The sequence below is a fragment of the Camelina sativa genome, chromosome 11 (assembly GCF_000633955.1).
Source record: "Camelina sativa cultivar DH55 chromosome 11, Cs, whole genome shotgun sequence".
Classification (NCBI taxonomy): domain Eukaryota; kingdom Viridiplantae; phylum Streptophyta; class Magnoliopsida; order Brassicales; family Brassicaceae; genus Camelina; species Camelina sativa.
In genome coordinates, this window is record NC_025695.1 from 31,989,607 (window position 1) to 32,009,378 (window position 19,772).

Below are 19,772 nucleotides of genomic sequence, written 5' to 3' on the forward strand. Positions count from 1 at the left end.
CTCACCATAACCAGTCACCTAGAAATACATATCAGGTTTGTGTTTCTAGACAATCTGACTTAAGAGCTGCAATTTTTGTTGGTTTGCATTTCGTTATTAGTCATTAATTCCTGTTACATTGTGTGCAGTGTGCTATGGGGAAACAAGCTATGGGAAATATTGCTTACAACCAGGCAAGTCCGTTTATGCCTTCCATGTCATTTCACTGGAGCAAATCTTGCTTCTTTCTACTTTTAGTGTGATTAGATAAATTGTTGCCTATCATGCTATCTTAGGTTTTACTTAATTAAGTTGATTGTATGAAGTCTAAATACTTTAATGCCTGTATCTTCTCCGTTGTATCATGTTTTTGTATATTTTGCTCTCTGCCAGACACTGATTTTGTTTTTTATAATCTTTGTATTTAGTTAAACCGGATGGACACATTGCTTTACCTATTGGTGTATCCTCAGAGACCCCTGTTGACCACAAGGACAATTGAATTGGTACGTTTCTTTGCTCTAGTAGGAATGTATTAATAATATGAAACTAATAAATTATGCTTGTTAACAGGTTGGATACGATAAACTTGGAGCAGGTCAAAACGCAACAGTTGCTGTTATGAGTAATAGTGGATACGACATAGAGGATGCAATAGTGATGAACAAATCTTCCTTGGATCGTGGTTTTGGCCGCTGCATTGTTATGAAAAAGTATGTAATGGATTTCTCTGTGAGGCAAAGTTGTTTTCTTTGAAAGTCTGACTCTTACATTAACTATTGCTTGTGTTGTCTTGTCTTATCTTGTGAAACAGAATTGTCGCTACATGCCAGAAGTACGAGAACAATACAGTAGACAGAATACTCAGGCCACAAAGAACAGGCCCAGATGCAGAAAAGATGCAGGTATTACATTTTGTCTGCATATGCCATATATCGTTTGACTTGTGACGTCATATTTTTAAAATGGCATCTTTGGGAATATGTTGTGTTATAATTGCTAATCCTTTATGCATTTCTTAGATGCTGTTGAAACAGTCTAAGTAATCCATTGAGGACAAAATACATTTTTTAACTTTTGCAATTTCTTATAAGAGGGAGCAAGCACGATATGGTTGTTGATTATTTGAAATTTGACTGTATTTCTCTCAAATTATACGCTCCATTACCAAAAAATATGACTCTGCCTAGAAATTATGACATAGATGGCATTAACCCTCCTATTGTGTTTGAAGACGGGAAAGTTCTAATCCAAACAGCTAGTGATAGTGTCTGAATCAAGGCGTTTTCCTTTCCTTCTCCTTGCTGCTTTTTGTTGTTTATTTATTATTTATTTGACTTGTGACCTTTTCCTCTGCTAATACATCTTAAATCAATTTTTCTTTTTAAGATACTGGACGATGATGGAATTGCTTCTCCGGGAGAAATTATCAGACCAAATGATGTCTATATAAATAAACAAGTCCCTGTGGACGTTAGTAATAAGAGTACATCTCAGCTATCTGATAGGTATCCAATAGATTTCTCGAATATGTGATCATAATTGTTTCTTAAAACTGTAATCACAAATGTACAATTCGTTGCGTAATGTTCAGTCAATACCGTTCGGCCAGAGAGTATTTCAAAGGTCCTCAAGGGGAGACACAAGTGGTCGATAGAGTTGCTCTGTGTCCTTATAAAGATAACCAGTTATGTATCAAATATATCATACGACATACTCGTCGACCAGAGGTGAGAATAGTTTACTTCAATACTGTTATGCTTCTAGCCTAGGCCTCGTGTTCTACAGTGTTAATCATGTTTTGGTTCGGCTTTTTTTTTAGCTTGGTGACAAATTCAGCAGTAGGCATGGGCAGAAAGGTGTATGTGGTACAATTATTCAGCAAGAAGATTTTCCATTTTCTGAGCTTGGAATTTGCCCTGATTTGATCATGAATCCACATGGGTTTCCAAGGTTAGAAATTCTTCCTTAAGACAATTCTCTATTTATCTGTGCTGCCTTTTTATAACGTGGAGCCAAAAGAACAAGACATCCTTCTTTTTGTGTACGAGTGTGTGGGTGTATTTGGGGCCTTTTGTGTAGAGGTTTTGCTTCATTTTGTTACCATTGCGTTGCCTTAACTAAAAGAATCTTTTCGATGTAACAAACAAGTAACAGTGGATTTCCAGTTGGCACAAAATCATAAAATCTGTTTTGATACCCAACTTGAAGTAACAGTTTCATCTGAAAGTTCTTGATTACTTGAGATTTAAAACTGACGAATGTATTAACATATTTCTTGTGACAGTCGTATGACAGTAGGTAAGATGATAGAACTCCTTGGAAGTAAGGCTGGGGTTTCTTGTGGTAGATTTCATTATGGTAGTGCTTTTGGAGAAAGAGGAGGCCATGCAGACAAGGTTGAGACTATAAGGTACTTTTTTTCTCTCGTAATTACGAGGTTTCTTCTTCCATTTATAACCTTTTCTTTTGGCATTTAATGTCATCATATGTTCTTCTATCATTGCAGTGCGACCCTTGTAGAGAAAGGGTTCTCGTACAGTGGGAAGGACTTGTTATACTCAGGTACTGCATTATGATTCTGTACACATTTCAGAATGTGCAGTTTCATGTTAAAATTCATTCTAGTGTCTGTTGTTAATTTATTTGTGTACAAAGTCGTTTAGGATCTCACTAAAATGGGCGAAGACATTATCATTTGACATTTTTAACGGACATGCTCATTCTTATTCTAAATTAATATAGGGTTTATTGATTCTTTCTTGTACTTCAACATGAGTCTTGCAGGTCTCAGTGGCGAGCCATTGGAAGCATACATATTTATGGGGCCAATATATTACCAGAAATTGAAACACATGGTGAGGTTCCTCTTAACTTATTTGAACTATATTTTTGTCTGTTTTTTGTACAAAACAAGTAAACAGACTTTCTCTCTTTTTTGTACATATGTTGAGTAGGTTCTAGACAAGATGCATGCGCGAGGGAGTGGACCACGTGTCATGATGACAAGACAGCCTACTGAAGGGAAATCTAAGAATGGAGGTTTGTGCCTCTTACTTCTGTATCTTCACTCTGGATTTACATATTCTTTTGATTTATGATTTATGAAATAATTTAGGAGTTGTATTTTCTTAATAATTTATGTTGTATTTTTTCCTTGTATTTTATTATTACGTTTTGTTATAAGGGTTAGGTTTCGTTTGTGAGACCTATCCAAACTACAGAGAGCCTTAGTGAAATTTACTCTTGTTTCGTGTTATTGTTCTGTTTTCTACTATTATATTAAGGGTTTTGGTTAGTGAATTTGATTGTATCTCTAACGCTGTTCCAGGTTTAAGGGTGGGAGAAATGGAACGAGATTGTCTTATTGCTTATGGGGCCAGCATGTTGATCTACGAACGGCTCATGGTTTCTAGTGATCCTTTTGAAGTTCAGGTAACTAAATTAATGCACTGTTTTTATATGTGGCAAATTCTGTGACATCTTATCTTGCTTAACAGCTTAAAGATATCAGCAACATTGAATGGGATAATCTTTTATGTCGTGGAGACGGTTAGGATGCCCAACTGGTTTTGATACAGTTTTGATTACAGGTTTGCAGAGCTTGTGGTTTGTTGGGATATTACAGTTACAAGCTTAAAAAGGCATGTTGTTCAACATGTAAAAATGGCGATAACATTGCTACTATGAAACTCCCATATGCATGCAAGCTACTATTCCAGGTAAAACCACTGATCCACCTGCTCAAATTGAAACTTTCCTTGGTCCCATTTGGAAATTATTGGTTGTTTTGATCTTTGAATTCAATTTTCTTTCTAAATAAGTAAAAAAGCATTAATGTTTTGGGTTTTACTGGTTTGTGGGTTTCTAATCCATTCTTATAGTTATCCTCAGGCTTGTTTCTGTTTTTTTCTTAACTCGTTCTGCGCATTATGTGGTAACAGGAACTCCAGTCGATGAATGTTGTTCCGCGTTTGAAACTCACAGAGGCTTGATCTCAGGGAAATGCTATCAAACTTTTTATTAGCTTAGATGATAGTTTGGTACGGCTTCGATACCTTCTGGTTTGATATTCTGATCTCAAATTTCTGAGGTTGGATCATATTTGCTGTGCTGAACCTTTGGGGAAAAAAAATGCAAAAGTTAAAAAGTATTTTTTTTTTCTTTTTTTTTCACATTTACTTTATAAATGATTTGAACCAATGTATGAACTGAGAAACTACATTGGGAATTAATTAATGATCGAAGAAACAAATATCTTGTAAAATCCTATGCTTATTTTTAGCTAGCGCTTGTTACCATCTCTATTCAAGACGTTACGGAGACAGCCACTTCTTGACTCGTGTCTCATGATTTATGATTTGAGAAAAGATATAAAGGTTATTTTCTTCTACAACAACATTCTAGTAGTTTATAGAATCTCTGTTAAGAAAAAAAAAATAAGATAACAGTAGAAATTTTATAAATTAATATTTGTTTTAAATTAATAAATTTTTCTGGTTCCAAATTGGATCGGTGTAAAAATGACATATTTCGATAAAATAATAAGATAATATTTTTTTGAAAAATCTTATGTAAAAATATGGTCCTATCAATATCATAAATTAATAATCAAATAAACTAAATATATATATATATATATCTAGTGAAATATGACTCTATTGTTATTTGCCTATTTTTGAATTTGCATTCTTGTTGGAACTCATCTCTAATCTTTTTCATTGTTGTCATCTCTAATATAGAGTCTAGATGTGATAATTGCTTATTTAGTAACTGGTTCTAAATGTAGCACAATATTTTTTCGACTTCATCGTTACCATAAAAAATACTAGTAGCAATCTTTTCCTAAATTTTAAACTTCTACCATTTATCATTTTTGCCTAGATAATTTAGTTAACAATTAAAATTTATCTTATTACGATAACCAATAACATAAATTAAAAAAAAATCTTTAAAGATGTAAATGATAACAAAAGTATTTTCTATTATAATAAAAAAATTTCAAAATTATAAAAATAAGTAAATCTCTTTTATTAATTTATCTATAAATTAAAACCTCTAAAACCTGTAGAATCATATTTTCTTCTTCAAACATAAACGAAAGATATAAGCACAACTTTTTTTTTTTCCTGGTAACGTGCACACACTTGAGTTATGATATCTAATTACAAAAAGAGATCAAAATAAATCTCTCCAAATACAAATAGCTTCAGATTCCACAAAAAGGTAGAAGTATCATCATGATATACACTATTGTTGTTGTCGTTGTCAAATGCAAGCATAGTGAAGTAATAAAAGACGAAGAAGAAGCAAACACATAAAGTCTCGATGTTCTTCTCTACTATGTGACTAACCAAAAGAGATCTCTCTTAAGGTACGAAACTAAGCACAACACGATGAACTCACTGCTGTAGCCCCTGGTCCGTTTGGGAGAACCATTCCTGTTGGGTTTTCTGCTGGCTGAACACGCGGTAGTCTTTTCGCTGTAGCGGTTTTAACAAAAGAGAAACAAAAAAAAGTGCAACGGGATTTAGTGGAAAATTAAATTGTTGGAAATTGCTATCTTGATGTAAGAATGACTCACCGATTTCGTAGAATATGTCTTTGACATTTGTTGCAGTCTTCGCTGAGGTTTCCATGAAGAAAAGGCTGTTCTCTTGAGCATATATCTCTGCCTCCTGCAAATGACAATAACAAGAACTACTTAAAAACACAACTCAGTAAAGAAAAAAACCAAGTCCGTAGGGATTGTAATAGAATATTTCAACCCCAAGTGCCCGTAAACATGTTCTCCCGGTACTTTCGAATTTCATCACAAATATTTTTTGGCATTGAAAAAGCAAAATCAGACAGAACAGGAAAGGAAGATTTGGTTGACCTCTGCAGACACCTTCCTAGCATCTAATAAATCAGCTTTGTTTCCAGCAAGGGCCATCACCATATTAGGGTTACCTGATCACATGGAAACAATAAGAAAATTATCATATAGCAAATAAACCATAACAACTAACATAAACTAGCTAAACCAAGTTCAGCCATTCAATACCTTGTGCCTGCAGTTCCTGGACCCATTTCTTCGCCCTCTCAAATGAAGCCTGTGTCAATAGAAAACAAGAGTTAAGAAAACCAAACTTTTCTTCTCCAAGCCTTAAGATGGCATTGAAGTCCACCGCCGATCAGTAAGTCAGTGCATTAATGAGTAAAGCATGGGATTGTGAGTTTCGTTTCGTACTTGATTAGTAATGTCAAAGACAATAATTGCAGCAGCTGCACCCCTGTAGTACATTGGAGCCAAGCTATGGTATCGTTCCTGACCAGCTGTATCCCATATCTCAAACTTCACAGTGGCATCATTCACAGCCAGTGTTTGAGAGAAAAAAGCTGCACCAATGGTCGATTCCTGTAACACACAACACAACGAGTATGAAAGAAAAGTCAAGATGAACCATATAGAACGCAGATAGGGGAAAAATGCCACCACCAACCTGGAATTCAACAAACTGATCTTTAACAAAACGAAGCACAAGACTTGATTTTCCAGCCCCAACATCTCCAAGTAATACCTGAAGCACTTAAACAAAATTTAAGTACCTAAACAAAAAAAAACAAAAATTGAACAATACAAACTTGTCTTCCACTACAGGTGGTAACAAAGAGACACAAGCATCCTTATTAAATACCATAATCATTCCATGAGAGTGTCTTAAATATCCAAATGGTTCACATATTGCATCAGATAAGCAAATCATTATACAAACAGATAAAGGGATATTAAATTAGCAGAAGAAAGGGTTCTTCTTCATAGTAATTTAGCTTGACTCGTTAGAATCCTAAAAATACAATAATAATCCAAATAAATCTACAACCTTTACTCCAAACCCTAGTTTCATACTGTTAATTCATGCAATTTCTGAAACGATTAGATCTACCCAATTTTGGGATCGGAAAACTCGGTTCAAACTCCCCAAAATTGAATGAAAACAGAAGAACCACGACGATCGAATCAAAATTTTCTCCTTAAGAACAGTCGAATTCACCAAGGATTAACAAAAAAAAAAGCAAACACCCAGAAGATCAAACTGACCAATTTGGCGTTGATGTTCTTGTTTCCAGAGCTAGCCATTGGATTATTGATTTGATCTGATAAACAGTATTCGAAGCTCGAGAATCAAAATTGAAGATGAAACGCGTTGACAATCGAAAGAACGGAGAAGAAGAAGAAGAGAGACCCGAAGAAGCTTCGTCAACAAACAACCAAACCTCTCTCTCTCTCTGGAAGACGAAAGCAAAAACTAAAAAGCAGAGAAAGAAGAAAAATCAAAGAACCAAATATTATACGGCTCGTGATTTATTATGACACGGGAGACTTTGATATTGTAAATAAGTAAAATAAAATTTAAAACCCACAAAAATAATGAAATTACGATAAAACCCCTAAATTTATCTATAACACTAGAAGTAGAAGCAGCACCGACAGCAAAAATAATAAAATATGCTCCTGCATGGTTCACCGGCTCACCGCACAAAGTAAACCATAATCTAATCTCAGCATGGTTAGAGCATATATCTATACTAGTATTTTTATAGCAGTTTTTGCTTAAAAATATTTTTTGGAAAGTTTTTATATTTAATATATTAACTTTAGTATTAATTACCAAACATTTCAAAATTAACTATAGGTAAGATTTAAAAAATAAGAAAATCTTTCTACTTCATGATTCCCTTTCATTTTTATTTGAATTTCTATTTAAATTATCTTGAATTATTCTATAATACATTTTGTTAATAAAAATTGTGATTTTTTCCTGCATATGATGTAATTAAAAAATTTAAAAACGGATATAAATTACTCAATATATGGATAAAAAATACGGGTATAATATCCCACCTCGTCTAAAAAAATTAGACAATGGTTAAAGTCATACTATAAAAAAGAGACCAAAATGATTCTGACTACAAATGAGTAGAAACTTTGATTTATCAGGCATTCAAACTTTAAAAATTTTTATTTGGTTTATTCCGGTTCTTTATTTTAAAGATTTTTAAAAGGTTAAATATGAAAAATATTTAAACTTTTAAAAAGTTAAATATGATACATATTATACTGTAGATATACAATAAATATTAAAAATTAAGATGATATAGTTTGAGTTAAAATATCTCGCGACGGGTTATATAGCAAGACGGGTTTTATGATATTTCTATAAATTAAAAAATATCATTAATTTAGTGTTACACAGATAAAACATCATTTCATTATTTTATTAACACTGCGGTATCAGAAAATAAACATATCTAATTAAATTGATTATATGGTTTATTTAACAATTATTATAAGATTATAACATATTTAACCAACAAATACAACTTATAATTTAAATATTTTAGTTATAAATAATTTTGCTCCCACTGTTTACCGCACGTCCTAATCTAGTTTTTATATATCATTTCAGGTTTATGTTTAATTTTTATTTTTTAATGGTAGGTAAGGTATTATCTTAATAAGCCAAATCGGATGATTCGTGGATTATATTAGCCTACTGATTTGATTATGATATTATATTAGATTATGGTTTTTTAAATCAAAACTATTTGATGATGAATATTTATAGTAACTAGTGATTCATTCTGTAGACATTGGTTTAACAATAAAACTTAGGCGAGTAATGACTATATATTTTAACGTTTTAATTGGATTACTAGTTAGTTATTGATGTCTATCTATAGTAATAACAACTTTGAAGTAGACACAAATTTTGTCAAAATACAATCTATCATTGTATCAAACTGATCTTAGCAAAATCCTCGATAGTAGATTTGTCGTCTCAGTCTCACGCGCCTAATCAGAGAAGTGATGAAGTTAATGCGTCAAAACTGGGCGTGTGTTTTAGTTTTTTGTGTCGGTCATGAAGTCGTATTGGACGGTTTAGACTATTTTACATGTTTTGGTACCTAACTCGAGGATATTATAAATTAAACTTCTTTGTTGTCGAACAACATATCGTTTTCTAGACACAAAGCACGTTTTTAAAAATTTCGATTATGGGCTTTCATCAGTGATCAGTGGACCCAATTATGTGTAGATGAAGACAATAATTATTTTTAAAATTTCGAATAAAAAAATGAATGACAAAACATTAAAATTTGTGATAATTGCCCTTGTTTATTTATTTTTAATTATTATTTACATAAGAATATGGACTAATAAATGGACAAAAATATAAACTAACAATTTTGATATAAAAAAAAAAATAATATATGAAATAAAGATGAATGTGATATAAGTAAATGAGATATATAGTAAATAAATGAATAAATTTATGCCAACTATTCTTTTCTGAGGGATATGGTTTAACATAAATAAATGGTTAAATTGGAAAAAAAATGGTTAAATTTTGGCAAAATATCGTAAATGTTTCATCCAACCATATTCTTCTTATCCCTCTAGGCTCTACCTACTCACCTATATATTATCAATTTATCATCACTCCAAAGAATATTGAAATGAAAAGGACTTTTTCAAAAATAACAAATTCTCATTAGTTTAAAACATTAAGTGCTTGGCGCATTTATATATTGCGTGTATGTGTACTGTGTTGTGTGTATGTGTACTATGCTTTGTGATGTAGTATAAACAAATTAAGTTTTAACAGATCATATTATTTTGTCTTTTATACATCTCAATGTATGATACACCTCGTATTCCACGACGACATGTTCCTAAGTTCCACCTTCCAACTCATTCTCTATATTTGGTAAAGTCTACAGCTCAAGACCCTAATCATTAATCCAAAAGAAGAAAATTAATTATAAACTCGAAAACATTACTTAATCAAAAGAAAGCTCTCAACAAATACAAAGAGACATCGAAACAGTGAAATAAGAACATAACAACAACAAACAAAAGAAGAAGCGCCAAACAGCTCTAAAATCAACTCAAAAGATTGGTAACTTGTTCATGAGCCTTGGTTGAGTCCATGTGAAGTAGCTTCTAAGACACAATCCATAGCTTGAAACCCTATTCTCTCTTTCTCCAAATCATAAACTACCTTCACATTCTGTTGCTGAAAACTCCCGAAAACTCCGGCCGGTCCATAATCTCCATCTTCCATGTTTTGAAACAACAAGCATTTCACCACCGAGTCGTCGCTAGGCGCGCTCATTGCGTAAAAACAGTTACCTTGAGGGAGAAGTAAGGTTGCATTGTTCAAAAAATTGAATGTAATTGAAGGAAAGACCAACTTTACATCGTTCTCGAGGCTAGTGAGATTATTGTTAGGACATGGGACTTTGTAGCAGAGATCAAAGCCAGTTCTTGATTCAGTTTCCGTGGCCCTCGGGTATGTGATGATTGATTGGAGAACTGTGCGGAGTTGCGAGTAGAAAGGAACGGGTAAATGTGTGTAAGTCGTACCTGAATCGATCAGCATTCCTCCATTTCCTTGTGAATCAAACTGTCTTAAGGTTAAAGGAACCTGTGTGGGAGTGATATTTGTGCCTATTGTAACTGATTCTAAACCGATGTAGTAACTGTTGGGGTACATTGGAGTATTTAACATGGGAGTAAACTGTAAAGAGTCGGTGAGATCGAACGATAAAGCTGAGGCTCCTAGTATCAATGGGCTTGAGATGTTAGGGTTGTTGACAAACTTGAAAGGCAAGAAACAGTGAGAAAACCCCTTTTCAACAAAGCCTAACTGCGAGGGGAGAGAGAGTATACCTCTTCCAAATCCAGCTATGCCAATAGGTTCACGGTAAGTGGATGCTACACAACCGAAAGAGAACCTTGGGACTTCCCTTGTTCGAGCCTTCAATATATCTCTGGTTAGTATCCCAGAGACAAGACCCCCTTCACCATAAGTATAAGCAAAGGAGGGACAAGGTCGTAAGCAAGTGGACTTGAGAAGCATACTCACAGAGCAGCCAGCAATTGCGCAAGGGTCAAAAGGATTGTCGGAACTATGGACCTCGACGCAAAAGGAACTAGCGCAAGAGGCTCTAAAAGATGAAGATGAATGAAGAGGGGAGAAGATTGATGATGATTTTAGATTGTTGTTCTTGAGATCATAACAATCTATGCAATCAAAACTTAGATTCCCACATGGAACCCAAGTGAGATCACTTCCTGTGTCCATGTACACTTGGACTGCTTGTTGAGGTGTTCCAATGTTCAAAGTTATTAAATAACCATCTCTCACTTCTCTCAAGGGCTCCATTACTACAACATCTAGTGATGATTCTAATGGCTTCTTGATCCTTTCTTGGGGTTGGGATATTGGTGTGGGAAGAGAAACACTTGATTTGGTCAAGGCAAGAACAAGAAAAGAAGATGAGGAGGAACTAGGGTTTTTATGTTGACGTGCTTGGATTTTTTTGGTGGAGTTTAACAGTATTGTGATGATGAGTAGGAAGAGAAACAAAACATTTGTTCTGGTTTCCATCGCTTGCAAAAATGGTGAAAAAGAAGAAGAGATGTAATATGAAAGGTTTGATTTTGTATATGTTTTGTGTGAAGTTAGTTTTGGTATTTAAAGAGACGAATTAGGGTTGAGTAACCCTTATTTAATTAGTTAGCTGTACTTTGAAAGCAAGAAATAGTATATAAATAATGTATTTGATAAACTAAGCCTAATAGCGAGCTTTATATGTACTTTTCATGTGATATTTTAAATTACGTAGTTTTACATTTGATATCACTAGCTTCGAATGGACTGCACTTTGTCTCACGTGGAATAAAGTACTGTTAGATAGCAGTATACCACAAGCTTTTTAATGATCAATAACATAATAATGGGTTTGATTGTTAGTTCTTTTGAACAAAGCAGTAAAAACGGTTGTATAAAGATGGTTAATGAGACGAAGATCAAATATAGTAGAAAAGAAACCTTAGTGAATTTTTAAAGATTTGTTAAATAATAGCGGTAATTAGTAACAAACATTTACATAGTATATTCTTCTATAAAAAATAACACAAATAAGTTAAAATATAAGTAACTGTTAAAAAATAGAGAGTAATATAAATATATATTAAAATTTTAAAAAGTAAAATTAATAAATAATAAATTTTAACAGTCCCCATGATGTCATCATCGTCAAACTGATTTTTTTTTTAATCAGACATGATTTAGGATTTTAACATTCAACTAATCTCTCAGGATAAGTAGTATAACCGTCCAACGAATTGTTACAACTACCTTTTTCTAGCGTTTGAAAACTGCCTTTTTTTTTCTCATGACTTTTCCAACTATTTCTTCTAATCATTTTTTTCTACCCCTTGTTTGATCAATAAACTCTAAAATGATTTATTTATAAATGAAGTTATTGGAAATACCAATCAAACCAAATACTATATATATATATATTAATACTATATATATATACGTAAAAGCTTTTTATTAAAACCCAAAAGTATATATATATATAGATATATATATATATATATAACTATTAACGAAAAGTTAACAGTTTTACGTCTAGAGGAATAATCGAACTATATTCACTTTTGATATAAGGGATCTTCGTCACCTAATTTCAAACTAACGTAATATTAATAGGTTGTAATGTATTGTGAGAAATGTAGAAATACTTATATAAAAAATATAATTGTGTAATAATAATGCAGAAATTAATAGATCCAGAAAATAAGGAAGAGTCAAGAGACGAAAATGAGGACAACAAGGTGATGCTGAGGTGTACATGACTCATCCACTTAACTGTCTAACCGTTAGTTTCCCGCAAATTTGGTTTTTATTTTTATTTAATCAAAGACTAACCAAACAATTTAAAGAGGATTATAAATACAGATAATCATATTTGGTTGGACGTACCAATGAGTGCACCATAAAATGTGTGTACTTACTTGCATTTCGTCCAATTAAAATGTATTTTTGTGGAGCACGTAAGCCGCACCATATATTGTCTTCTTTGCCAATCCAATGTACATACACAAAAATACAAAAACAAACACATTATATTTTTACTTTTGGTTCATTGTCATGACAACTATTTTATAAACGATTCGAACATAAAAGAAAATAAAAACTATTTAATGTATATGATTCCAGAGTTTATAAAACTACACTGATTCAGAGTTTCGTTGCTCTTGGTTAAATATTTACAACAATATACATATATACTAGTTCGTCAAATTTTACCCGTAATTGTAGATAAATCTGTTTCATATAATATTTTTTATCCTATAAAGCACAAGTCACCTGTACAATAACATTAAGCCACATAAATATCTTTTTAAATGAAAATAAATCAACAAAAACTTTAACAACGACTGTGTAAAAAGAGAAAAAAAAAAATTGAATTTGTCGATAAAAAGAAAGAGAAAAAAACTAAACCAATTTAAAGTTTTACAAAAATGTAAAACCTACGATCTAGAGTTCTTTGTTTTCCACGATCCTCAAATAAACTTCCCACTTTCACCACTTCTATCAACTGATCTTTTTCAAATCACCATATATATCACAATTCTCCTCTCAGTTTGACCAAGCCATCACCACTAAATCTGCAAAAACTGAAACTACATTTACGAACCGTCCTTTTTGCTCGACCGCCGAGCCCGACCAACAAAACATCCCATTTCATCCTCACCGCCCTTGAAGCTTCCCACCGTTTTCATCGTCTTCTTTCTTTATTCAGAAGGTGATTCTTTTGTTCACCCACACCTTCTTCAGATTACTATAGAATCTGGAATTAGTTTTGATTTGTAATTTTGAAGGTCGTTTGTCAGTATAATTGCAGGTACGATTGTGGTTGTTTGCGACATGAAGCTTGATTTCACGTGGTGCATAATGCATATATGCTACAAATACATTTGAAGTTCTTCTTTGTTTTGGCGTTATTGGTGAGATAACAATGAATAGTAAAAAATGGCATCATATATATTGCTTGTGGATGATAAGTTGGAAAACATAATTCTAATTATTTATGTTTTTCTGCTGTAGATGATTCGGGAGCACCGAAGGAAAGAGAGGACGTACCAGAGAAAATGGGAGAAATGTGAAGATGAATAATATATATTATTTGATCACAAAACATCATAGTGTAAGTAACATTTATATTTTTGTTGTTCATATACTTACACCAAAAATAAGCAATTAGAAATCTATTTTTATTAACATTTTCAATGAGTCACCATAATTTTTTTTTGTAAAGTACTTAAGGATATATTTACTATATAACAAAGTAATAATTAGTTATATATTATTTGTAATCAAATTATAATTTCGTGCGTATGCACAAGCAAATACTAGTATATATATATTTTAACTAATTACATGAATTTCGCACATGTTTTAAGTACATATCATGCATGCTGATCCCTTTGATCCAATATCATGATATTTTACCTTATATCTGTTATTTATGTAAATTATACGGAAATAAAATACATCAGTTACTTTTTACTGCATTTTAAAATATTTTATTTTTTGGTATAAATTTTGATTATCAAGCAAAGAACTCCTACTTACAGTGATCAAGGTTTCACTCACAACTAAATCATTATCTACGATAATATGCAATGGACATATTTGCATTTAAAATAATTTTTACTAAATTAAAAGAAAATTTTGATATCAGTGACTTTTAATTAACTTTCACAAAGAAAAAAAGACATTTTGAAAAAATTGAAAGAAGACAGAGATAAAGTACACAAACACACATTTCAATAAATTATCTATGTGTTATTTACTTTTGTCAAGCTCCAGTTCCATTAATATGAAAACAACCATAGGTTTTTCTTCCTTAAATCTTAGTTGGGTCATATATTAATCTTAAATTCTTCAGGCTAATCAAACAAGAAGATATACAAATATAAACCAGTGTACACAAATGGAACAACATATGCAAACAAAGATTTATACGAAACCCAAAAAGGAAAATAAAAAATATTTTACAAAGTTGTTCCACCAATCTTCACTCATATCTATGAATCCAGTTGAATCATATCTCATTCCAATTCTATTGTGAGTTAATCTCTTAAAATATGCATATTTGTTTTTGCAAGTATTAAACTTGGTGGCAAATTTTTTTTCCTATAGAACTTGTCTATAATTATTTGTATCCCAGCCTCATAGTTATCTTTGTCATATCATCATGTCTGAGATGCTATCCATGGCTGAGGAAAAAGGAAACTCAGTTTCTATATCGGTTTACGAGGTTTCTCAGGAAACTGTGTATGATCTCTTAGACCAACAAAAGCGAGTGGTTACTGTACTTAGAAGGTGCACAAGGGAAAATTCAATTAAAGGGACTTTCACATGCAAGTCATATTTAGTGTTTTTGGGCATAAAAGTGTTGACGCATGCGTTTTTATTAAGATTTCAATGTTTCTGCTTTTCACAGGTACCTGTCAAGTCCCTTTCAGAATTCCAGAATTTATATTTTGGTCTCAAAAAAACTCACAAGCTGGGTAGTGACCCTCCAGTTATGAGTCATAAAGGTTTGATGATACATGTTACCAGTGGCAAGACCCTCTCAGAATTCAGAAATTATATTTTGGTCTCAAGAAAACTTTGAAGCTGGATAGTGACCCTCCAGTTAGGAGTCATAAAGGTTTGATGATACATGTTACCAGTAGCTTATGTTAATCTTAAATTCTTCAGGCTAATCAAACAAGAAGATATACAAATATAAACCATATGCAATACAACAATCCAAATAAAAGTTACATAAGAAGTGTACACAAATGGGACAACATATTCAAACAAAGATTTATACGAAACCCAAAAAGGAAAATAAAAGAAATACTTTACAAAGTTGTTCCACCAATCTTCACTCATATCTATGAATCCAGTTGAATCATATCTCACTCCAATTCTATTGTGAGTTAATATCTTACAATATTCATATTTGTTTTTGCAAGTATTAAACTTGGTCGCAAATTTTTTTCTTATAGAACTTGTCTATAATTATTTGTATCCCAGCCTCATAGTTATCTTTGTCATATCATCAGACCATCAAACAAAAATAAAAGTATGGGAGATACTTTGTCACATCAGCATATCATCTTGGGTGAGGGATTTGACCTTGTCATTTGCCCGAACCCATGAACACCATCTGATCTCTCTAGGGAAACCTCAAGAAGGGCAGCCTCTGAATTTGATTATATGTTGGTTAACGGTTTGTCTGGGTCTCAAAACGTGTGAAAGATATGATGGAGTCAAGTGCTACGTGATCATGGTTAGATTGATGAGATATGATAAGAGTTAGTGTTTTGGGTTTTATTAATTTGGTTTATTATTTAATTTAATTAATACATTAGGATTGGTGTTCACGTTTAGGTTAATTCTAAGTTGTATCATGGCCTGTATAAATATAGGTTTTATGCTAATGTAAAACCAAGCTCCAACAATTAACCTAATTCTTAATGGGAAAATTGGGTTAAAGGGAAGCTTTTGCCAAAATCATTCCAGTCTGTTACGTTTATTAAAGGTTATAATTACGGGTTAGAAGACAATAACTTTGACCCAAGGCCAGCGCAATAGATTTTGATGGTTAAAGCCATTTTTTTTTTAAGACCTATTATTAAAAAAAGAAAAAAAAACCCAAAAATGACTTTAAGTACGGATCAAACTAGAGAACTCTATGACTATTAGGTGGGATTGACCACTACACCACAACAAACTTTTTGAAAATGATGACATTTATATATTTATTTGATGCCTAAAGCACCAGTTTTACGAGCTTTAGCCATGGGTCGAGCCTTTGACCCGTAATAATTTGGTATCAAGCCAATCGATTCGATGAGAGAGTTTGATAAGATAGCGATAGGGATCGATTCTAACAATTATATACAATAGCGACATAAAAAATTAGAAACTTTGTGTGTGTGATGCGGTGACGTTGTGTTGATTTGGATAAGAATAAAAAAAAAGATGCTTCGTCAGGCTATGTAGTTTTCATATATTGCTTAACTTACAACGTAAAATTTGAATTTTTCCAAAATATGACAGTGTCTATATACGGTAGAAATAACACAGGACAATTTTTTTGTTGGAGAACTACGAGAAATAGAAAATAACCATAGATGAAGCTTTTAATTGAGTGATGTACGACATGGTGTTTGTAGGGAAACGAGAGGGAGTTTGGTTTAGCCATCCTGACAATGTCTANCCTCAAGAAGGGCAGCCTCTGAATTTGATTATATGTTGGTTAACGGTTTGTCTGGGTCTCAAAACGTGTGAAAGATATGATGGAGTCAAGTGCTACGTGATCATGGTTAGATTGATGAGATATGATAAGAGTTAGTGTTTTGGGTTTTATTAATTTGGTTTATTATTTAATTTAATTAATACATTAGGATTGGTGTTCACGTTTAGGTTAATTCTAAGTTGTATCATGGCCTGTATAAATATAGGTTTTATGCTAATGTAAAACCAAGCTCCAACAATTAACCTAATTCTTAATGGGAAAATTGGGTTAAAGGGAAGCTTTTGCCAAAATCATTCCAGTCTGTTACGTTTATTAAAGGTTATAATTACGGGTTAGAAGACAATAACTTTGACCCAAGGCCAGCGCAATAGATTTTGATGGTTAAAGCCATTTTTTTTTTAAGACCTATTATTAAAAAAAGAAAAAAAAACCCAAAAATGACTTTAAGTACGGATCAAACTAGAGAACTCTATGACTATTAGGTGGGATTGACCACTACACCACAACAAACTTTTTGAAAATGATGACATTTATATATTTATTTGATGCCTAAAGCACCAGTTTTACGAGCTTTAGCCATGGGTCGAGCCTTTGACCCGTAATAATTTGGTATCAAGCCAATCGATTCGATGAGAGAGTTTGATAAGATAGCGATAGGGATCGATTCTAACAATTATATACAATAGCGACATAAAAAATTAGAAACTTTGTGTGTGTGATGCGGTGACGTTGTGTTGATTTGGATAAGAATAAAAAAAAAGATGCTTCGTCAGGCTATGTAGTTTTCATATATTGCTTAACTTACAACGTAAAATTTGAATTTTTCCAAAATATGACAGTGTCTATATACGGTAGAAATAACACAGGACAATTTTTTTGTTGGAGAACTACGAGAAATAGAAAATAACCATAGATGAAGCTTTTAATTGAGTGATGTACGACATGGTGTTTGTAGGGAAACGAGAGGGAGTTTGGTTTAGCCATCCTGACAATGTCTAAGATGCTATCCATGGCTGAGGAAAAAGGAAACTCAGTTTCTGTATCGGTTTACGAGGTTTCTCAGGAAACTGTGTATGATCTCTTAGACCAACAGAAGCGAGTGGTTAGTGTACTAGAAGGTGCACAAGGGAAAATTCAATTAAAGGGACTTTCATAGGCAAGTCATATTTAGTGTTCCTGAGCATAAAAGTGTTGATGCATGCGTTTTTATTAAGATTTCAAAGTTTTTGCTTTTCACAGGTACCTGTCAAGTCTCCCTCAGAATTCCAGTGTCAAATCTCCCTCAGAATTCCAGAATTTATATTTTGGTCTCAAGAAAACTCAGAAGCTGGGTAGTGACCCTCCAGTTAGGAGTCATAAGACCATATACAATGGGGTAGTTGAATAAAAAATTCAACTGTTTAATCACTACAATGAGATTGTTGAATTAGATGTTGAATACAAGTAGATTAATTGGTGTTGAAAACATTCAACATGTTGAATAAAAAAAAGAGGAACCGATGCTGACAGGTGGCAAGTTTTGAGAGGCTGTCAGTTTTTTTCTTTTTTTTTTAGTGAAGATTTGTGAGAGGATGATAATTGCGGTCATTTTATTGGCGATTGAGATTTTGGAGATTATTTTCTCAACTTATATTTTTAAGATCAGTTATTGTATAATAAAAAGTTTTTTTCTAAAATAATTTTCATATCAAAATTTATTATTTTATGAACTTTATAAATAGAGATTTGGTTCATTTTATTTGGACAAAAAAAAATTCATTCCTACTATAATTTTCTAGTTATTATCTAATAAACTCTTATTTATTTCTTAAATTAGTTAGAAATATAAAATAAAATAAAAAAATCAATTTTTTAAAAAAATAATGTAATTTATATTACTTGTATTTTTCTTTAGTTTCAATTATTGTTATCAATATGTAGTTATTAAATTATATAAATAATAAAAATATAAAGTAAAAATGGTGGGGTAGGATGTTGAATTTTATTAAATAAAACTATTGGAGAGGTTAAAATTGAATAGAGTGTTGAATGATTAGGTGGAAGAGAGAAGATGATGTTGAGTGTTAAAAATTGAGGTGGAAGATGTTGAATGTTTTAACCGATGTACATGGTCTAAAGGTTTGATGATACATGTTACCAGTTAGAAGGCCCTCTCAGAATTCTAGAATTTATATTTTAGTTTCAAGAAAACTCAAAAGCTGGGTAGTAACCCCCCAGTTAGGAGTCATAAAGGTTTGATATACATGTTACCAGTAGCTTATGTTAATCTTAAATTCTTCAGGCTAATCAATATACAAATATAAACCAGATGCAATACAACAATCCAAATAAAAGTTACATAAGAAGTGTACACAAATGGAACAACATATGCAAACAAAGATTTATACGAAACCCAAAAAGGAAAATAAAGGAAACACTTTACAAAGTTGTTCCACCAATCTTCACTCATATATATGAATCCAGTTGAATCATATCTTACTCCAATTCTATTGTGAGTTAATCTCTTAAAATATTCATATTTGTTTTTGCAAGTATTAAACTTGGTCGCAAATCTTTTTCGTAGAACTTGTCTATAATTATTTGTATCCCAGCCTCATAGTTATCTTTGTCGTATCATCAGACCATCA

At 32.3% G+C, this 19,772-nt stretch overlaps 3 protein-coding genes across 4 annotated transcripts in view; 1 reads left to right on the forward strand and 2 right to left on the reverse strand.

The window, feature by feature from the left end:
* Positions 1–4,251, forward strand: part of LOC104724906 (DNA-directed RNA polymerase III subunit 2) — a gene marked incomplete in the record, with an annotated part of 17,770 nt that extends 13,519 nt beyond the window's left edge. Inside the window, 11 exon segments of the mRNA XM_019233127.1 lie at positions 832–884; positions 1,369–1,487; positions 1,574–1,709; positions 1,802–1,932; positions 2,267–2,392; positions 2,489–2,544; positions 2,767–2,837; positions 2,937–3,021; positions 3,311–3,414; positions 3,573–3,701; positions 3,924–4,251. Coding sequence (XP_019088672.1) covers positions 832–884; positions 1,369–1,487; positions 1,574–1,709; positions 1,802–1,932; positions 2,267–2,392; positions 2,489–2,544; positions 2,767–2,837; positions 2,937–3,021; positions 3,311–3,414; positions 3,573–3,701; positions 3,924–3,974 — 1,061 coding nt within the window.
* LOC104724908 (ras-related protein RABF2a) lies at positions 5,087–7,329 on the reverse strand. 2 transcript variants are annotated; one of them, XM_010443476.2, is made up of 7 exons: positions 7,064–7,327; positions 6,465–6,542; positions 6,212–6,379; positions 6,026–6,074; positions 5,858–5,931; positions 5,564–5,657; positions 5,087–5,462 (listed from the first exon to the last, which is right to left on the reverse strand). In XM_010443476.2, exons 1-7 carry the CDS (start codon positions 7,100–7,102, stop codon positions 5,362–5,364), a joined length of 603 nt encoding a protein of 200 aa, XP_010441778.1. In that variant the 5' UTR covers positions 7,103–7,327; the 3' UTR covers positions 5,087–5,361. The 2 variants fall into 2 exon arrangements, with proteins under 2 accessions (XP_010441778.1, XP_010441779.1); XM_010443477.2 differs by lacking the exon at positions 5,858–5,931 and having other exon boundaries at positions 7,064–7,329.
* On the reverse strand, positions 9,936–11,465 carry LOC104724909 (probable aspartyl protease At4g16563). Its single transcript, XM_010443478.2, has one exon. The coding sequence runs from the start codon at positions 11,418–11,420 to the stop codon at positions 9,936–9,938; it is 1,485 nt and encodes a 494-aa protein (XP_010441780.1). The 5' UTR covers positions 11,421–11,465.